The sequence below is a fragment of the Artemia sp. Qi Xiang Cuo genome, chromosome 19 (assembly GCF_049724085.1).
Source record: "Artemia sp. Qi Xiang Cuo chromosome 19, ASM4972408v1, whole genome shotgun sequence".
In the NCBI taxonomy this organism is placed as follows: domain Eukaryota; kingdom Metazoa; phylum Arthropoda; class Branchiopoda; order Anostraca; family Artemiidae; genus Artemia; species Artemia sp. Qi Xiang Cuo.
The window spans coordinates 17944812-17966723 of NC_142812.1; the positions used below are offsets into that span (position 1 = coordinate 17944812).

Here is a 21912-nt window from a genome sequence, read left to right on the forward strand (position 1 = left end):
AGGAAATAGAACTTGCATAAGAATAAAAGTTTCTCTGAGAGTTACAGACGCTTACCAACTATATAGATAAGTTTATATTTTAATATTAGATCTTTCCTTTTTAGCGATCTGCCATTCCCAGGATTAGAATCATTGGGACCTTTAGGCACGTTGTCATCTGCCCTTGCATCATCACTTTCGGCTGCATTATCATCATCATTATCATCAGGCCTTGGAAGTTCTCTTGGCGGCCTTGGATCCAGTCTCGGTAAGGCTTCTGATACAATGGGAACAGTCGATATACTTGGAATGAAGACTTGAAAACATTACGGGGGGGATATTAAACCCACGGACGAGTTGGCATCCCTCTAATATGTGGGTTTGTATGCTTTTGGGGACTGAACATTCACATTTTCAAGGAGTAAAGATATATTTTCTCATTTAAAAAAGTAGAGCTATGAAGGGGTACTTTCGAATCATAGTTTTTTTTTCTTTTGTATCAAAAACACAGCAAAGCAATATTGATATCATAAGGTCCGTCGTTTTTGCAATTTATACGGGTGAAAAAAAGAAATAACACATTAAAAAAAAGTCAATAAATCATAAAAAGAAAAAATACCGTGTATTGCATCTAGACTTCTCCCATCCGATTAGTTTGTTAAGCAGATATTACGCAGGAATTGTTTCAAGGGAGGGTACAACGGTAATTATCTGTTAGCCTGTACACACTCGAGAATTTGGATCTACAGGTACGGGGTTTAAACAACTGATAGGATATATGTAATTTGGGCTGTATATTTGCACATTAGGGGGAGGGATTAAGTATAGCAGCGCTGCATGCAAAATATAATCTAATCTAACTAAAATACAAACTAAATATTTATTGAAATATAGCTACAATATAGTTTTCCACCGAGCCGAAGCTAATTGTCTCCAAATACAGACCGCTATAAACCGGTTATTGTCTGATTTTATTGATCCAAGTTCTCGAGTGCGTACTGGCTAACAGATAAGTACCGGCACAACTTTGAAAAAAAATAAAATAAAACACCGTCAACCGTTTGGAAATATAGAATATTATACGCTCGTAAAGATCTTGAGATTATGGAGTAAGGAGGGGGAGATGAACCAGAACCCCCCCCCCCCCCCCTCTGCTTAGATGCCTGCCATAAGGTATTTGATTTTTACACATTTTATTGCAAAGTCATGGTATCGATATCAGGGTGCTTTTTCAAAGAGACCAAATTATCAGGGTAAGCATCATTTCTGACATAATCACCTAACAGATGGTTTCGAAGACGTTGTTATTCGTTAATTGCAGCATCGTCCATAGGACATGAGTTTCAACACGGGTTGGTCCTTATCTTGGTCCCATCAGCACAAACAACTCCTGATTACAAGAATTATATCGATAAGATACCTGGCAGCCCCCCTGACCGAAGAAACGTAAACCCAGCCGAGACTGTCCAGGAGTAAAGGGGAAATTTTTAAATGCATTTTAGATTGAAGAAAACCTAGGTTTAACAAGGGCTGAATATATATATATATGATATAGAATGCAGTTCTCCCATTTCAAAAAAAATATATCTCAGGGTATAACCTTTTCTTTTTCGAAAATTAGGGAACAAATTCAAAAAAATAAGGGGGAAAAGAAAGCAAATAGGAAACGGGAACCCAGAGAAGGAAAATACATCGCTTAAATAAGCAATAAGGCGCCCTTAGTGCAAGCAAATGAATAAGAAAAAAGATAAATCTAAGCGATGTGTGGAATTAAAATGAAAAAAAAATCGAGGTGATAAAAATAAAAAAAAATACAGAAAGCGTTAAAACCAAAATTAACAAATAAAATCTAATAAGACCCAAGTATATAATTGGTTTACCCTTAGCATCAAGGACATAAACTTCAACTCGTTGTGTTTCTGCTTTATCTTTACCAGCTTTATGTGTTTCGTTCTCTTTTCTGCTTTATCTTATCGTTCTGTTTATCTTCTTGAGATTTAACTCTTTATATCTGTGACGAGAATTTCTTGTTCCTTAAATAGCCTTAATATGCAGAATGTATTTTTATATTATATTTGCTTCTTGGGCTTAAAGTCCCAATTCTTAATTTTGTTTTCTTCGTGTTTTTTCATGGTTAGTCAGTTCTGCTTTATAATATCAATAAAGAAGGACTGTAGCCTTTTTGGGGAATTCAAGTCGTGACCTTCATGAGAAGCGTACGGATGATCCCCCCCCCGCTCGAAATAAATTCCTATGTAAGTGACTTGAGTGCTGGGGTGTCAATTGGAGGGGGCGGGGTAGATTTTGAAAAAAAGCTGTTGTGATCGAAAAAAAAGCAAAATTGTCCCTCAGCTTTTAAAAAATAGCTTTTTGTATCTCCATTAAAAAATATTAGAAAGCATTTCCCACTCTTACATTTTCGTTAATTCGCGACCCTGCTTGAATGCACTAAGGTCAACTCTGCCTTTTTTCTGCCCCTTTTAAACTTCCAGCTAACGAGATGAATATTTCAAAAAGAAGATCATTCTGTGGTCGTCTCACAATTTACTAATTAGCAAAAGTTCAGAAAAATATAATTACTCAGCTAGCATCCTTTTTCTAATTACTAATTATTTAATTGGTCTAAAATTCTTTAGATTGCATAATTTATGCGGCCTTAGGTTGAATAGTTAAAATGCGATTAATTTGGTAATCCTATAGTATCCATTTAAGATTCGAAACCATAAAACCACAAGATGGACAATAAGGTTAGGCAATTCTTTTATTTAAAACTTGACGAAGTTTTTCGGGTACTTTTGTTCGTTAAATATGACTGTGTTGGACACGCCTTCTTCGTCTGGACCTTGATGTAATCAAAAAAAGGTCCTTCATTTATCTCTTCTTTATTTTTAATATTTGAGTTCAACTTTACGGTGGATATACGGAAGGACAGTTATTTATTGGGAAGAAGTTTTTTTTAGTATTGTCACGGAAACGTGTGTTTTTCTTTGATAATATTCCATTTGAATTACCATGATCATTGACTTACAAAATATGACAGCTAATGCACTTGATTAGTATGTGATATAATTAGTATGTATTAGCATTAGTGTGTAATATCTTTTACGAAAATGTAGGGGGGCGAGAATTCTGTTTTTTAGTGAAGATACAAAAAAAGTAATTTGCAAGATCTAGGAGAGTTTTTTTTCATGAAAATGAAAGACAGTTTTCAAAATCCAGGGGGGGGGGGGTCGGTGACCCTGATATGACTGTTTTTACTAGTTAATGAACCAGACTTTGGGTAGCTAATCCAATTTTTTTGATTTGATCAGGAACAATCAGAATAAAATAGTTTTTACATGGCTAGCTATTTCAGTTTACATTAATGCATATTGTTCATATACTAAATAGAAATATATACACAGAGATACGGAAGAATTGTCCTTGAGACCCCGGTAAACCAAGTACTTTAAATAACGTGGAACTTTAAACAGACTTAATGAAGTATCACCCCTTTATGCAAAACTACCTCCCCCCAGTTTTTACTGTCTATGATTGTAGATGGGGAAGGCCACAGGAGATCTTTGAAGTGATACTACCTTTAGATTTGGATCATAGAGATGAATCTAAGATTGGTCCAAAATATGAGACTATGGGACAAACATTAGCAAATGCTGTGTAACCCCTTTGCTCTAAGAGGGATTTAAGGGAAGGGGCTCTCCTTAGGGGAGCCTTACACAATATTAAAAATTGCGTATCTAATCGGTGTATTTGGTGTATTATTCATTAGCAAGAATTACTAATGGTATGGTGTCCGAATAACTTTCATCTCATTGGAGAACCTTTTCGAAAAAGGAAAAACCGGTACTTGGGAATTATATGGGCATTTCTAAAAAGTCAAGTTTGGTTAATGCTAATGAAATAAAATCAAATAGGATGAATATATAATAGTTTATAAACAAATTTGGGCTATATATTTGCACATTAGGGGGGGGGGGTAATGCATATCATATATTAAATACGTAACCTAACCTAGGTACCTTCCCCCTCCCTAAACCCCCAAAAAATAACAGTTTAAATATCGTATACGCAATGAATACCACGATATGCATTCCATTGCTGTATAGTGGTGTCTTGGATTGACCCGTCAAAAACGTGTTTTTCGTGATTGGTTCCCTTGTAACTGCCCATATAATGCCCAAATACCGAAAAACCTTTTCGCTAATAAATATCATGTCTAGTTTTTCGGCCCTTTTTCGTCTTCACAAGAGTCTGAATTGATTATCTTTCTGAGTTCTTTTACTTATCAATAAACTTACAACAAAAATCAACTAAACTATCTTAACAAGGGTTGTATCCAGGATTTTTTTTTTCGGGGAGTGGGGGTTCCAAAAGGCGCATCAAAAATTTATTTATATTCATTTTTGATACGTTTTTACGAGCCGAACAAACTTTCGGGGCACAGCCTTGGACACGGCCTTGATCTTAACAATCCCCGTAAGCACAAGCTTTGTGTTCCTTTGTTTAACTAGCAATACTCAGGATTTTAATAGTCAATTTTTCTATGCTTGGAAGTATCATGAAAATGTCTGAAACTAATAGTACCTTTTATTTTTTCAAAAATAGTTAGCAGTTGACAATCCTGCCCACTGCTTTGTTCAATGACGTATTGGATGTTGCCAAACTCCATGTTCCGACAAATTGTCTGTTCTGCTCCCTGTATTGCCGAATTTCTTCAGTCCCTTTATTTGGAAAAAAGAATTTTAACAGCTTCATTTGTTCGGTTGCATGATCCTGGCTCTGTTCCAAAAGCCGTCCCTGATAATAATTTCAAAGTATCCTATCAAAATGCAGCACTAATAACTGCAAACCTCGCAATAATTCGGATCGATTCCCCAGCTAGGGTCACCGGCATCTCCCCTAAACTTCCGTTTGACATAAGTTCCGTTTTATAATTTCGAGTATCCCCCTCTTTCACCATCGTAACCGTTGTTAGATCCCTGTTTATTATTTTCCATTACAAAGTCTGAGGGACAGAATGTCTTTTGATATCCCCTGGTGCGTTTGGAGAGCTATTTGTTTGAAAATATGGGGATTAGTTGGGTTTTTATTCGTGCAATGACCGCTTTTTCTACTCAAAGATTGCGTTTCTAAATGTTTATGGAACTCTGTAGCCGACCCATTTATGATTCACAATTTCGTCTTTGTTGTCCATCACGAACATCTGACTTGGTAACAGTTTTCTGGCTTTGGGAAATAGTTTTTTGTGTTGAATATTTGGTGTCTGCTTAATATTGTACATTTATTAAAGACTGTTCCGTGGCGTGCTTGCAAAAAGGGCCTAAGTCGATTGGCCAAAGGGCCAAAATGAACTGAGCATATGGTTCGAAAGAGCTCAAAAAGATCTATCGACTAGTCTATTCAAAACGGGCTTATCCTTAACTCTGGCTGACTTACAAGTTTTTCGAAAAGAGCGTAAGTCCCTTATATTCTAAGTAAATCAGCAATTCAGCAGTTTGGACATTTACAGCGAATTCCAATCTAAAAGTTAACTAGCAATTAGTCTTTGAAGTTTCAAGTTTCTTAAATTCTAATTTATGAGAAATATTTTTTGATTGTGCGTTATCATTTTGCTCCCCTGTAAAATTAGGAAAAGTGGACTTAAGCTCTTTTTGCAAAATACCACTGTGTTATGGTGCACTCCACATATATATACCGGTCTGTCAGGGATTAAGGATGATGATCCCCCCATCTCCCTTCCTAGTAAAAATTGACGAATAGTGGCCCCAGAAATATATCTGTTTCTTCTAGAAGACTGTTTCAAGCCTAAACGCTGAGTGACATATTGTCTTTTGATATTCCCTGGTGCACGTGGAGAGCTATTTGTTTGTAAACATGGAGATTATTGCGTTTTTCTTAGTGCGATGACCTGCTTTTTGTGCTCTGCGATTACGTCTCAAAATGTTTATGTAGCGATCCATTTGATTTACAGTTCAGTCTTGGTTGTCCATCACAAACATTTGACACAGTTTTCTAGTCTCGGGAAATAGTTTTTCTTGTCTATTAATAAATGTTCTATTAATATATATATATATATATATATATATATATATATATATATATATATATATATATATATATATATATATATATATATATATATATATATATATATATATATTTGTGTGTGTGTGTGTAGATTATTGGACGCATTTGCTTTCAATGTCGTACGTTTTGAAAGAATTGTTTTTGTGCACTCCATACAAACATACCGGTTTACCATTCCCTCACCTTTCCCTCACCTCCTCTCACCCCTCCTTCCTCTTCAGTAAAAAAGGTGAGGGAGGGTAAACAACCCTCCCTCACCTTCCTCTTCAGTAAAAAGTAAAAAAAAAATAGATGCCCAAGAGACATATTTGTTGTCTCCAGATCTCTCCAGAGTCCAGAAGACTGGTTTTTCAAGCCTAAACGCAAGATCAGCTGGGTCGCATCTAAATATTTGATTTAAGGGGGTGGGGTCAACTAAAAAAAGTTTTTAAAGGTCTTTTTAGCTATTACATAATTGATATCTATGTAAATTTTCTCTTTTTGTTGGTGAGATTCTAGCCCGGAATCTCTTCCCCTGAATACGGTGTTGAAGATCATCGTTGTAGAACACTTGATTAAACCATGTTAGAAGAAATGAAAGTCGAAATCTCCAATTTCAGTATTATTATTAATTACAATTAATTTTTTTTAGAAATACCGTAACTATGTAGTGATTTTGAGTTCCCCCTCTCTTTTGAAATAGTTCATTTACCTTGCCCATCGAGTATGCCTATGCAGCCTTGGTTTTCTACCGAAATTTAGATAAACAATTCTGTTCTGCATGAATTGTTCGTCATAGTCACGGAATAACACGAACTTCATCGAAAAGATTTGCCAATTGCTCGGCGAACCTGAAATCAATTTAACTTTTTTTTTCTTACTTTAGTATTATACGCCTTTTTGTTCGTTTTTTTTTTCGCTAAATAATTGTCAAGCTGAGGGACATGTAGGATTTCTGTGTAAACAGAACAGTAATCTGGAAATTCATTTGCCCTAGAATAGACACGTACACTGTATTTTTTTGAGGGCAAATAAGATTAAAAAATAGATAAATTAAATGGGAGATAATATACTGAAAAGTTGTTGAAAATATTGATTTTCAGGGGGGCAGGGGCTCAAATGCCACTGCGCATGCGCGCATACCTGTTCCAGTACTTTCACTTGATAATCAACACGGCCATCATCATTCTTTGTTTGAATGAAATGAGCTCTTAAACACCTCTATGATGTTTCAGTGCCCCACTAGTGCCGGCTAAAACCAAAACCAAAGCAAGAGATCAAGAAAAGGAGAAACGTCACTACTTCCCATGCGAAAAATGGATTTCCTTGTTATTCAAGACGGAGGGGACTGTAATTCTCTTACAAGGGTTTAAGGCTATGGAGAACCCAGTAGTGCAGTTTCCATTTCGATTCGACACACTTTTTCTTGATTTTTTAGCTTAGCTATTTTTCGAAATTCCCATAGATTTGTTTTTGCGATAAACTTTTACTAGTAAGGTTAATCAAGATCGTAGTTACCATTCCTAAACCAGCTTCAAATGGCGATTCTTCCTCACTTAACAGTTTTTTTTAACGCGTTCTAAGTTTTCGGTAACTATGGGCTTGGGTTTGGTGTTTACTTGGTTTCAACCAAGTCAGCATGTCATCATCCCTAATTGTGGTTGTCACGGTTAATGCCTCCTATGTGGACAAATTTCGACTTTTCAGAAAAAGAAAAAACTGACTATTCTGTTGGTCTTTAATGTTATACAACCTATAGAAAAGTTAGATTTTTTTCCTTGAATGAGGCCGATTTAATTAAACTGTATAATTTAGTTTAATATTTGATAGAATATGATCAATCTAAGAGTTTATCAAAATACGGAGCTTTTCTTTTAGTGATATTTTTTTTTAGCATGCTTTTTAATCTGTACCATTCGATGCAGCGTGTGAAAATGACTTTGAAAAACCCCTTTAGTAAATTTGCCAGAAATTGTGCACGCGACAACCGTGCTTTACTAGTGGGTAAAGCTTCTAAACATACACCAAATACGACACGTCTCGAATATTTAGATTCCATAATTCCAAGTGCTTATGGTGCTACACAAGGATAGAACTATCCTACCTACTGATTGGCTCTGATTTTCCTATGTCCTAAAATGGTGGAAACAGATTAGGGTCTGTCTGGTGTGAACTTTTGTGTTGATACTGGTTTTGCAGCCATAATTAGCTCTTGATGCTATTGATCCCTCCAACTATTACTTTCATTTTTTCCCTCTATTGTACTGAGGCTTTAAAAAAAAACAAATAGCTGTCTTGGACAAAGGCGGTTCTAGAGCAAAATCATGGGGGGGGGGGGCAATTTGACAAGGGTGACAAAAATTGAAAAAAACCACAAGTTTATTTTAAAAAAGGTAGAACGAAGAGGAAAAACAATGAGAGGTTCTGAAAAACCTTGGGAGTGGTCCTCCCTGGCCCCCTGGATCCGCTCCTAGTCTTGAATAACAGCTCCTTTGGGCACAGGATGTTTTCAGTAGGAGTAAATTGGGAGATGAAAGAACTATTATAGTGATGGATACCTCTCTTCCCCGCAACGAATCCGTGTTAGAGAAATATTTTATGCACAGTAACATGTCTGCCAGATTTTGCATTTATTGCGACGAGATTTTTCTCTCTTTTTTTCCCCTGGAAATCCTAGTAAGGTCATAAATTTGTATTCCTTTGTTTTCTTAAACGTCTTTATTTTAGTACTTTTTTATTACACAATCAAAACAAAGCTTTAAGAAAAACATTCTGTCAATTTGTCTTTTCTTTGGGATTCTGTGTGATTGATAAACTCCTTTATCCAATTGTGCAGTTACACACAGGTCTGCCACGTTGAGGGATACCATAGGATTTCTCCTTATCGAAGAAACGAAAAAAAAACCCCACATTTTTAGGCCATATTTTTTTCAATCTTTAGAAGGAGACTATCATTTGGCCCAGTCGTTAGAGGATTACTCAGGTTGTTTCTAATTTTTAAGTATGGTCATTAACATGTGCCATGTGTAAATATATCTGATTATAGGGAAGGAACTCCCTGTAGATATTCTGAGCGGTGAATTTTTTTCTTGGGAAATTTTTTATACCCTATATAAAATAAGTTTGTTGTGCAGTTGGTAGTCAATTTACGTTTTTAAAAATGTACACCTCGGCAAAATCCTTGTAATACGCCCTCCCCAAACACACACACAGTTATGATGTCTGTGCCCTCTGCTTTCAAAAATTTTCTGCAAACGTATATTAAATTCGTTTAAATCTATATTTTGTCGAAAAATATCATACCCCCTCATATTGGGTTTAGGGAGGGGACCCTACCCCCAAGATTAATCTTAAGGATTCCCTTCCAGAAAAACTGAAACATATTATTCTGAAAACACTTGTTCCATTTTATTAAAATCTCATCATGCTGGATTACATTAAGATAGGGAAGAGGAAATTACCCAAAAATTGGTCTGAGCCACCTTCTGGAAAAACTCCAAAAGGAGTTTTAGTCTTTTTTTTAGTCCCTCCCTTTTCTCTGCCTTGTTAGAAATTCATCTAAATACCATCCCTGAGGGTCTAAATTGTATAGCTCTTTGTCTCTTATAAAAAAAAAATAATAATAAATGTACTGTGTACATATTTTAGTTGCAAAAGATGTCTTCTGTGAATTCCATCAATGGAAACAGTCAACGAAGAATCCATGCCCTTTTGGCAGAGCGCCATAACATTTATTTGTATATTTTCTGGTCCCGAATGTAGCTGATTTTGGCAAAGATTTCTTGCTCTGGCATTTTCTAATTCTAGAAACTTTGGAAATCCGACAAAGCTTTGCTTTGGTCTCTAATAATTATCAAAGCAGGAGAGTGAACCTGTCTTTTGAAAAGTAATGGGAAGGTTCCCAGATTCAGGGAGTTGGACCCCCATGATGAAATCAAATGAGTTAGAACTCAGTCGTACTCATTGATGTGTGAAGACGATGCGTTTCGAGTTGTCTAAATAATCGTTTCTGAGAAGGGAAGTTTCAGATGAGATGATTGTCCCAGTCAGTTCTTTATCGTATTTGGAAAATAAGGTTACAATAAATTCACAAGTTGCTTAAAATTATTGTCACTTACAAATGGGAGCATTGGAACTTTATACATCCTCAGGGGCATCGTGACGTCACCTTAGAAGGGAAGGAGTTTTTAACGGCTGTTTTTGAGTTGACGCAGTGGGGGTGCCCCACTAAATTCCGAAGTTTTCTGAATCTATTGGCACTTTATAAAAATATTTCTTATCCCTCCCCCCCACGAAGAGAATTCCCTGGACCTCTATTGAACCATTGCAAATTGTGAGATTTCTATTTACCGATCGTATCATTTTGGTACATTCATTTGATTCATTTTCTTGTGGTTCTCTCTTCTTCTTTTTTTTTTATCATTCATGTTTTTTACTATCACATTCATATTGAGTATATTCGTTTCATATATTCATATACAGGGGAATTTAGGAAATATCTAAGGATTGGCTCTAATGTTCCCAAGGAAAATTCGTGGAAAAGAGATTTTTGGTAGCCAGGCATTCCATACCCATAAAGTCTAGTTCTGTTTATAATATATAAGCTACATATTAAGGTTCAGCGTAAGGATTATGCGGAAGTAGTTTTATTTTTAATTGAAACAATTACTATAGTTAAAGAAGGTTCTGCTATCTGTGCTTGTCTTGCTAAGTGGACTGAAAGTCTCTGTTACCTGCGTTTCTAATTTGTGAGTTTTTGTGCTTATTGCCAATAAGAGAAAAAACACAAGTAGTACCAATGTAAAATTAGATATTTGGGGTTTTTTTTTTTTTTAAGTAAGTGATAAAAAAAATTAAATTGTTTTCATGGCCAGAACTTATGATGTTATTAATCTGAATGCAAAGTTTATTTAAATGATTGAATGACCTTCTTAAGTCCTTGTCTGCACAAATTTCTAACCTAGAAAAGTTATCAAAATGTTTTAAGCTTTATGAAGAAAAAAATTGTATTTGTACCCCCTTTTCTTAGCTTTTCGTCATCAGGAAGAAGTCGTTTCACAATTAGATTTAAAAATTGGTTCCATGTTTTAGTCATTCTCAATCTCTTTGTGAGATATTGTACAATTTCATGTCCTTTTTGATGTACTGCTTTTCTGCTTTTATTTTGATTGCCGTTTCTGATTTCCTTTTGTCCACAATCAGGGACAACATTTTTCTCTCCTTTAACGTTTGAATCCTTAATTGTTGGTTTAAATTTATATCATATTAGCAAATATGAAATAACGATAATAGTAATTAAAATCGCAATATAAATAAGACTAATCTAGACCTATTCTTATTTACCAAAAAAATCATAATACAAAAATGAAACTGACTCAAAGTAAAGCCCTCACTCTGTTTCCAGTTTTATCAATGAATAATTGTATTTGCACCGTTAATTTTCTTTCTTTTTTTTTAACAAGGTAAACCTTCCATCGTTTTGGAATATATTGTAAAGTTTTATGTTATTTTCAGTGTATTGGAGAGATACACTGAGTCCTAAGAATCTTGGAGCAGTTTCAAAGACACATTGAAAAATATTTGTCATGCTGTCACACATACACAGGGGGAAATTTCTTCCGAAAAATCAGAAGAACCCACATTCCTACAAAATCACGGCCTCAAGACGCCATCCTTGTGCCTTCCCTCCATTAAAGAACTCTTAGGTTTACGTTTAAATATAAAACTCAGTTAATTCCTCACAAATAAGTAGCTCGTTTTGTCTTTTCCTTTATAATTCATAAGTCATAATGGTACTGCGTCTCGTTTCCCTTTGTCTACAATTAAGAGACAATTGCTCCCCTCTGACGTGGAAATTTTAAAGGCCCGTTCAAAATATACAATATTTTTGTCCTTTCGAATCATATTCAATAACTTACACAATTTCATGTCATTTTTAATTTACCTGAGGGAAATCCTATCCTGTCTTTTCCCTTGTCCGCTCCCCTTTAACATTGCCATTTCAAAAATTGGTTCCAAATGTATCCTATTTTACTCCTTCAAAAGATTGAAGCGAAATATATTGATTTCCATCTGTAGTTGTCCAGAGAGAAGGGGAATTCCTACTTATTTCAATAAAGCGTAATTCAGGTTTATTTGAATGGAATCGATGTGGTTCTATAGCCATCTTGACTTTCAAGTCTCATCTATTCTTGTTTGAAAGTTCAAGGCGACAGAAAGTGGGACTTATTTTTGTCTTCCGATTTATTCAGTGACGAAAAACTGGGATTTTTTTAAAAGTTTAATCCGCTGCTCTTGACAAGATGAGAAAAAACTCAGGCAGAAGAAAAGACAAAAATATTCCCAGCCAGTGGAAAAGTATAACTGCACCTTTATACTGTTTTTTATTCAGTTACTCTTTCACCGTTACATGGAAAGGGTACACCGTTACCGTTACAGGTCTATTTTCATTTTAGTGGTTGTTTTCATCGTCTTTTGTTATTTTTCTATCTTTGCACTGAGGACGGCTGAGCAGAGGTCTCGGCCGAAATATTTGCATGCATTTTTACTCTTTCACTGGTTGGAAATATCCTCGTTTTTTCTTCAGCTTGAATCTTGCTCTCATCTTGCTTAGCCAGTGTGGTCTTAGAAATTATTTACCGCTGCTTTTGTCATTTCTCTTTGAAGTATGTAACTTGTCAGTTTGTTTTCTCTATCAACAAAAGCCTATCTCAGTCTGTGCTTGGTTTAGTTTGTACCCAGCGTCTCCATTGAAATAAATAAAATGCCAACTACCCTCGACATGTTTGCGTCGCAGATTTTAGAATTGGGGAGAGGTCCACATCAGCTGAAGGATTTATTTTATTTTTTCATAACAATAATTTGTCTTAACATATTACCAGAGCCGTTTTTTTTTTGGGGGGGGAGGGCAACCGGGTCAGCTGCCTTGGGTGCCGCGGCTGGAGGATTCCGCTCTTCGATCAAATTATTCACTTTGATTTGGCTTGTTTGCTTATATTTGAGTCGGGGGAGGGGGCACTGTAGTATGGTTCTGCCTATTGCTATCGATACATGTCTTATGAATTTAATAGGCTACTTTTAATTTCTGTCTCGAAAACTTTATTCATCTTCTTCCTTTCTATAGTTATGGTTAATTAAATACTTATGGATCATTGTGGGACACAGGCATAACTGGGGGGCTGGGCGGGTTTAGGGTGACAGACCCCCTCCCATCATCGGGTAAAAATGTACATTCAGACTTATCTTTTTTCATTCATATTGAATAATGACACTTATTATTATTATTATTTATTGGAAAACCCGTCATACAAAAAAGAAAAAGACAGAGCAATAAGCGAAAAAAAAGAAATACACATAAACTTAGCAGTTATACATGTTATATAAGACTATTATTTTCATAAGTTGTATCACTTATAAATTTACTCTTTTTTTTTGGGGGGGGGGTGTATTATTTAAAGATGTATTTTGTTTCCTCGAGCTTTTTTTCTGGGCTGTATTTTGTGTTACTATGACCCGCAAGCTTTTTGCAATAAATATTATCTTATAAATAAGTATAAAAATATTGGTACAATCCCATTTTGCGGGCCTCTCTAAAGAACTCAAACGGAAGAGATGCGTTGAAAAACCCGTTTTTACAAGACGATACAAGACACTGCTGTAGAGAAATACATTGTATAGCGTGGTTTTAAGATATTTTAAAGTGTTGTTTTTTGGAGTTTAGATAGGGAAAAAGGTACCTAGGTTAGGTTAGGTTACGTATTTAATATATGCAATGCTTTGCCTCGCTTTCGGAAAAAAGGTGTAAAATACGATTTTGCATTTCAGCCCCCCTTCCCTCCGTAAAAAATACTTCATCTATATGGTTGGTAGTGTATAACTATAGTTATAATTTAGGCTAATTATCCCTCCTCCAAGGCAATTCCTTGTTACGTCCATGTCTCGGAAAAAGTAATCAGCCGTTTTTAAATTGAGTCGAGATTTATTAGATCAGTACAAAAATTGTAGGCCCTTTCTCTAAGGGAATGTATTTCCTTTGTTGTCTGTAAATAGGGCTAAATAACAAAAAGTAGGCTAGACTAAGGCTTTTCTCATAGATATTTAATCTTAAGTTCTTAGAGGGGAAAAAGTTAACTTCATGGAGAAAGGTTGATTTGGGACAAAGAAATGCTCGTTTCCGAAGTTCAACGTGTAAAAATGTTTTTGCCTATTGCCATCTCTGATCATTGAACTTTTTATAGATTTTTCTAAGGTTGGGAAAACTATATTATCTCTTAGCAGTTTTTTCTTAGTCTCGAATGGAACACTTTTCTAGTTATAAAAAGAGTATCCTAAAAGAAATGATAAGATAGAATAATCATGAAAAAGAAGGTTAGAAAAAATGGATAAAATGTCTATTAACGAAGAATAAAAGCAAAACAAACTAATAATTTCTAAGCAAAATAATCTCTTGCTACTAGGGAAAATTCGATTTTTATAAGATCGAAAATGAAGGCTTGGGTGGTTTTATCTGGAAATATGACAAAAAGACTAAAAAATAATCTCTTGTTTTGCAAAAAATCAATATTGTTTGCTACCAGTAAAATTGGAAATTATTCAAGACTAAGAATTGAAGCTTGGGAGGGTTCATTTGAAAATGTGTCTAAAAGACTGAAAAATAATCTCTTTTATTTTGGGAAAAATCAAAATTCTTTGCTCACGCTAAAAATTGAAAATTTTTAGACTAAAAAGGAAAGCTTGGGAGCATGGGCGCCCATAAGCTGAATTCCAGGGGGGGGGCAAACCTTGTCTAATTGGCACTTTTAATGCTATATAAGAGAAATCTCAGAACAAAAATATAAAAATAAGGCAGCATCATTCAGCCAGGGGGGCCGGAGCCCCCCCCTGCCCCCCCATATGGGCGCCCATGCTTGGGAGGTTTTATCTGAAAATGTGACTAAAAAATAATATCTCCTGTTTTGTAAAAAATCCAAATTGTTTGCTACCAGTATAAATTGAAAGTTTGTAAGACTACAAATGCAAGCTTGGGAGGTTTTATCTGAAAATCTGACTAAAAGACAATAAAACAATCCCAATTTTGGTAAAAATCAAAATTGCTTGCTCCCAGTAAAAATTGAAATTTGTTAAGACTAAAGATGAAACGATCACGATAATCTTACATTTGTGACATAACTGCCCAAAGCTTTCATTTTTATTCTTAAAATATTTTGATTTTTCCTAAGACAACATAAAAGTTGACATAAAAAGAGTTATAAAAAATCATGGCCATAAAAGTTGTCTTTGAAACAGGAATGCGTTATTTAGAAAGCGAAACCTTGTATCTGCGTAGACCTAATGTTTAAGATATTTTAATGAATTTTAAAATACAGCCACCTGTAGCCAATACAGCCTTGCCCGGTCCTCGTCCACTCCTCATCCCACCCCATTCGAGAAATACTTACTTTTCATTTGGCTCCAGATAGATGACCAAAAAGCATAATAATTGGCAATCTGCCATGCTCCATCTGTAAAATATGGCCTTTGTGGAGTTTCATGTAATTCTGAATATATTGAAGACCCAATTTTATTGTACTCGGTATCATTCCCTTTGTCCACTGTCAGGGGCAGTTAAATCCTTTTTAGTATTTGAATTTCAAATGCCAGCTCAAAATACTTCTAAAAACGTATAAGATAATGACATTAAAATTGTTTAAATGATAATGAAAAAACCCAGCCAATCCAGACACACTTTCCAATCAGCACGGTAAAACATACATCTAAACAATTTCGTCAAATTGATTATAATAACCATTAACCGAAGAGGTGACTCTTGGCTTACAAATTGTTGTTTGAAGACGAGACAACCAACTTTTCGTTTTGTATGAATGAGGGATTATTTTGAATTTGAATAATTGAGTATCTTTTTCTCTGTTGCAGGTGGCAGCACAGGTACAACAACAAGCCTTGGCTCTGCTTCTGGCCCAGGCTCTACGTCAAGTGGTGCATCTAGTCCTGGTTTGAATACAAGATGTGGACTATGCCAAGAAACATTCACACTACCCATGGTCCTAACCTGCTTGCACACATTTTGCCAACCTTGTCTAGAGCGTGCACAAGATCACCCAGAAAGAGTTACGTGTCCTATTTGCCGTACAGAATGCCCCGTTGGTAGCCAAGGTATTGCAGGATTGCTGTCTGATTATGGAATATCAAATTTGATTGAAGCTGCTCAGATAGACTCAAGCCAAGCTGTGTGTACAGCATGCAAGGGCAAAGACTCGATTGCTGTTGCCAAATGCTTTGATTGTGCAAATATTCTTTGTGCCACTTGTGTTATGGCACACCAATACATGCACTGTTTTGAAGGCCATAGAGTGCAAATGATGACTGAATTGGGGCCGAGAAATGATAAATCTGTATTATGTCCTCAGCACAAAGCTGAAAGGCTTAAAATGTTTTGTAGAAGCTGCTGTATTCCAGTTTGTAGTGAATGCGTTATTGCCGAGCACAATGCTGGAGGCCAACATGAACTGGAAGCACTTACTGACATTGCACCAAGACTCTCGCATTCATTGGGTCAGATTGTATCTGAGGCAAGACAAAAGGCCGCAGACTTAAGAAGTGTAGCTCAATCAGCCGATGGTGCTGCTGGTCGTTTAGTAGCGCAACTCAACAAAGCTCAGAATGATGTAAATGAAGCTTATCAGTTTTACCGATCTTTGCTTGAAGAAAAGAAGAATGAATTGTACAAAGAGTTGGAGATGGTTGGCTCAGCCAGGCAAATGGCCTTAAATGATTTGAGTCTTAAATCTTCCACAAATGCTGACATGTTATTAAGAACCTGCAACTTCGCCGAGCGACTTGTGAAATATACATCCCCAGGCGAAACTTTGATTTTTAAGAAACTGCTCGACCAGAAATTTTTGGATTTTATGAGCTATACCCCGGATACTCAGATTTTAACTGTATGCAATGATATTGAGTTCTGTTCAAACTTCCAGTCAATCCAAGCGGGAGTAAAAAACACGTTTGGTTACATTCGATCAGGGGGTGAGCCACTTATACAAACTGGGCGACAGCCACCTATTGCCCGCCCGACTCTAGCGGCTTTGAATCATATTTCAAATGGAACAGCCCCTTCCCCCCTAAGCCATATTGATCGTGCCGTATCAGCATCTCCATTCGAATCCTTAAACCGAAGATTTTCTCCGCCACAAAATATATCATATCCAGGTAGCACAATTGGAGATATGGCGTTCTGTGCAGCAAGCGCCTACGAGAAATGGTCTAACGGTGTTGTTGATAGTATTTTTCCTCAGAGCCAGTCGTCGGAGCCATCATTTCAAAATACGGAACCATCAATGTTAGACATGACGTCTAGAATTCTAACCCCAGGAGTATTTCCACCGAAATCTCAGATTAAACGTCAGAAAATGATTTACCATTGCAAGTTTGGTGAATTCGGTGTCATGGAGGGTCAATTTACTGAGCCAAGTGGCGTCGCTGTCAATGCCCAGAACGATATCATTGTTGCCGATACCAACAATCATAGAATTCAAATATTTGACAAAGAAGGACGATTTAAGTTTCAGTTTGGTGAATGTGGCAAGCGAGACGGTCAGTTACCATACCCAAATCGTGTTGCTGTCGTCCGCCCTTCGGGAGATATAATTGTCACAGAGAGATCACCAACTCGTCAAATCCAAATATATAATCAATATGGTCAATTTGTTCGAAAATTCGGAGCAAATATTCTTCAACATCCGCGAGGTGTCACTGTTGACAGCAAAGGAAAAATCATTGTTGTTGAGTGCAAAGTGATGCGTGTCATTATTTTTGATCAACAGGGCAACGTTTTACACAAATTCGGCTGCTCGAAGCATCTCGAATTTCCCAATGGTGTTGTCGTCAATGATCGCCAAGAAATATTCATATCTGACAACCGTGCTCACTGCGTCAAAGTATTCAGCTATGAAGGAACATTCCTCCGTCAAATTGGTGGTGAAGGTATTACCAACTACCCCATCGGTGTATGCATCAACTCAAGTGGAGAGATCCTTATTGCTGATAATCATAACAATTTTAACTTGACTGTTTTTACCCAAGACGGCCAACTAGTTTCCGCCTTGGAATCCAAGGTTAAACATGAACAGTGTTTCAATGTGGCACTTATGGATGATGGCTCTGTTGTTTTGGCCAGCAAAGACTACCGTTTGTATGTTTATCGTTATCTGCAAATTCCTCCCATTGGTCTGTAATTCCATTCCATCATAAAGCCATTTTGTTAGTTTTTTAGCAGATTCGTATATTTTACTACTCTCTGATTCTTGTAGTTATAGTTGATATTATTATGTTGTTGGTTGCTTTTTTCTTTTTGATATAATAGTGATACAATATTGGTACTCAATTTATATGGGAATTTTCTCTTTTTGATTGTTAAGAAAGGCCTCGCTTTTGTAGTAAGTCACTTAGTTGCTCTCTACGTAAGCTGTATTTCAAGCCTCGTCTTGATTGACATTATTCACCCTGCCAGCAACAGGACCGACTTCGACTGGACAGCCAATCATACTGGCTGTCCAAAAATGATTCACCTACAAAGAATGCTGCTGGCAGGGAGAATAATGTCAATCGAGACAAGACTACATTTTTCTTTCGTGTTGCTGGACTGTTGCCAAATTGACGATGCTTCAGAATTGTCAATTTATAGTTAGGGTGGAAGTATTTCATATACAGCATAAGTTTGTACAGAGGTTTAACTTATTCAGGCCTTTCATACCCAAACTACTACTGGATCTTGAACCAATATGTAACCAAGAGAAAACTCCTTAGTTTCATGCTCCTTAATTGCCAAATTAAAAGATGTTCAAGAGGTATCGAATCCATACGAGCATTGAGCGGGTAATTTTATATTTAAAAATATTCGTGACAAAAATCAGATATGTGGTATTGCAATTTGATTTTAATATTTAAAAACATTAAAAATGCTTGCATCTAATTTGGTATAAATGTCTAATTGTTGTTTTAAAATAATATATAAAATTTAATGTAATTCTAGCCTCCTTAAGAGGGAGGTATTTTAGCCCTCCGACTTCTAATAATTCATCGTCTCCTTGATATTGACAAGTTTCTTGTCATACCTAAATGCGTTAATTCTTCGCTTCTTCCTCATAGAAATAGTGGAAAATTGGGATTTCTAACGTCATAGTAATTTTTTTTTTTTTTTTTTTTTTTTTTTTTTTTTTTTTTTATATACCAACAATAGCTCTTTGATCACAGCCAAATTTCGGAGCACATTTTTAAGTCTTCATTCCATTGTTGATTTTTTTTTTTTCGGAGGGGGTTTTACTCAGATTTTTTTCCTGGGGGGTGGGGGGGTTTACACAAAAAACGTCAAGAACGCATACAAAATTTGTTTATATCCATTTTTGTTACGTTTTTACGAGTCAAAAAAACATTTTAGGAGGGGTTCAAACCCCCCTAACCCCCTCCTCTGGGTACCGCCTTGTAAAAAGTATTGTGTGGAACATAACGCGTTTTGATTACCACCATCGATGTCCTAGGGCATTAAAATGAGTAAAAGAAAAATGTGTTTCTTTTCCAAGCGTTCTTTGAATTTACACAGAATTGCCACTAGTTCAAGGAAAATCGTTTTGCCAAATTGTCCACAATCATCAGACTAGAGAAAAATAAACATACAAAAATGACCTATTTGTTTGGCTCGTTTGTTTGAAACTATCTAATTTATGTTTCGCTTTCCAAAGTGTCACAAAAATTTTTTCAAATCCTTTGGAAAAATTTCTGATGTAGCTATTTTGACTTTTTATCCTAGAAAGGAAATGTAAAAACGGAAAGTAAATGTAAATGTAAAAATGGAATTGTATCTAGAAAGGAAATGTAAATGTAAAAACTAGAAATCAAAGAAAAAGTCCAACTTGGAATACAGCATCTTATATAAAAAAAAAACACTAGAAATCACTGAAGGAAGAAAAAAAAAATCATTAAAAACGATGGTAAATCGCGGGGGGGTTGATAGTGGTAAGCCTGCTTCTGTATAAATACATAACTTATGCGTTGTTGTCTCACGTAGCGATCAACTAATCGTACAGTATTAAGTTATTTGGAAAGTATGTTACTGTTGTATCTTTCATATTTTGTTGTGAGGGTTTTTGTTATTGTGAAGGCATTTATTTTCTAGTCAGTCCCTTTAAGGTGGCTACTTCCATCAAGTCACCATGGCATAATTTTGTAATTTTTTATGTCTGGCTTATCTTCTATCTCTCTACTGTGCCTTTCTTTTCCTTTTTTTATCTCTTTGGCTACCTAACCCTTAGTCCACATGGATAAAATTCTTAATCCTGAAATAAAATCCTGGATTATTCCTACAAATCCTTAATTAAAATATTATACTTTATATCTAATAAGAACTAGTTAATTCTATCATAATTCTAGTAAAAAAAATTCTGATTTTGTTCGGGGACACATAATTCGGGGGGGGGAGGGGGGGGGCACTGGTTATAATTTGGTCACGACAGATTCATTTCAATTTACGTTACAACCCTTAAATATGGGGGGGGGGTTACCCCCGCCTCCACTTGACGTGCTGTTACAAAAAAAAATGATATACTAATTAGGAAATCTAATAATTTTTAGTATTCTGATGACTCTGATTCTCATTTATAATGACTTGGTTTCATTTCTTGTTGTCATTGGTGGATCCGAAATCGGGGAGGGGGGGGGTTGAGGGGCTATGGCTGACTAGAATTTCGATTTTGGCAGATTTTTATCAATGAAAGTCATAACTTCATTCAAGCAACAGAACCTGCCACGGCCTATTGGCGTTAATAATTAATCCTAACTAATTAATAAAGAAGTAATTTCTAGTATTCTGTTGATTCTAATCAGTAGTCTCAGTCCACGGAAATTAGTGGGGAGGGGGGGCAATTTTGTTTCTTTTTTCTCAATTGTACCAAAAAATCCATTGTACAATGAAAAAAACGAAAAAGGGTAATTTCCAAAATCTAGGGCAGCCAATGCCCCCCCCCCCACCCTATTGACGCTACTGACTCCGATTCTTTTTTTTAAAAGTGACTAAATTTTTCTGATTAAGCTCAGCCATAGCCTGACTAGAATTTAGATTTTGGCAGATTTTTATCAATGAAAGTCATAACTTCATTCAAGCAACAGAACCTGCCACGGCCTATTGGCGTTAATAATTAATCCTAACTACTTAATAAAGAAGTGATTTCTAGTATTCTGTTGATTCTAATCAGTGGTCTCAGTCCACGGAAATTAGTGGGAAGGGGGGGGGGGCAACTTTGTTTCTTTTTTCTCAATTGTACCAAAAAATCCATTGTACAATGAAAAAAACGAAAAAAGGGTAATTTCCAAAATCTAGGGGAGACAATGACCCCTCCCCACTAAAAGTGAAACAAAATTTCTGATTAAGCTTTCATGTAGTATGATGAACAGTGTAGATTACAATGCTTTAATTTATTTCAGTTAATAAAATATATTTTTTTGCAATTAAATTCCCTAATTGGTGATAAAAAAAAGTGTTTTTTAACTCCTAATTTGTTAGTTAAGACTGTTTCTATCATATTTAATTAGCTGTTGAAGACTAAGGAAATTCTGAATTTTATTCCATTTGTGTGGGCTAAGGGTAAGATTTCTCTCAAATAAACGTGTATGGTAGCAATAGGTCCCAAGCGGGAAACACCCAGCAATATTAAATGTTTTGGTTTATTTTACTTTTGCTAACCTCTTTGAGTCTCCTATCCTCCTGATTTGTTTATTTTTTTCGTTGTTTATCTTTGTTTTTCTGCCAGTTTTCCATTGAAGACAACAAAGTTGAAACATTATTATTAATTTGGTTAGTTATTATTTAATAATCAT

The 21912-nt window shown here is 35.8% G+C and overlaps 1 protein-coding gene across 5 annotated transcripts in view; it reads left to right on the forward strand.

The window, feature by feature from the left end:
- Positions 1-19201, forward strand: part of LOC148940566 (protein brain tumor-like) — a 120030-nt gene extending 100829 nt beyond the window's left edge. For all 5 annotated transcript variants that reach the window (XM_089105370.1, XM_089105371.1, XM_089105369.1 and 2 more), the window contains 2 exons: positions 105-247; positions 15958-19201. In XM_089105370.1, the coding sequence (XP_088961496.1) occupies positions 105-247; positions 15958-18278 (2464 nt within the window). In that variant the 3' untranslated portion in view covers positions 18279-19201. The remainder of the gene's footprint in view (positions 1-104; positions 248-15957) is intronic.
- The last annotated feature ends 2711 nt before the right edge of the window (positions 19202-21912 follow it).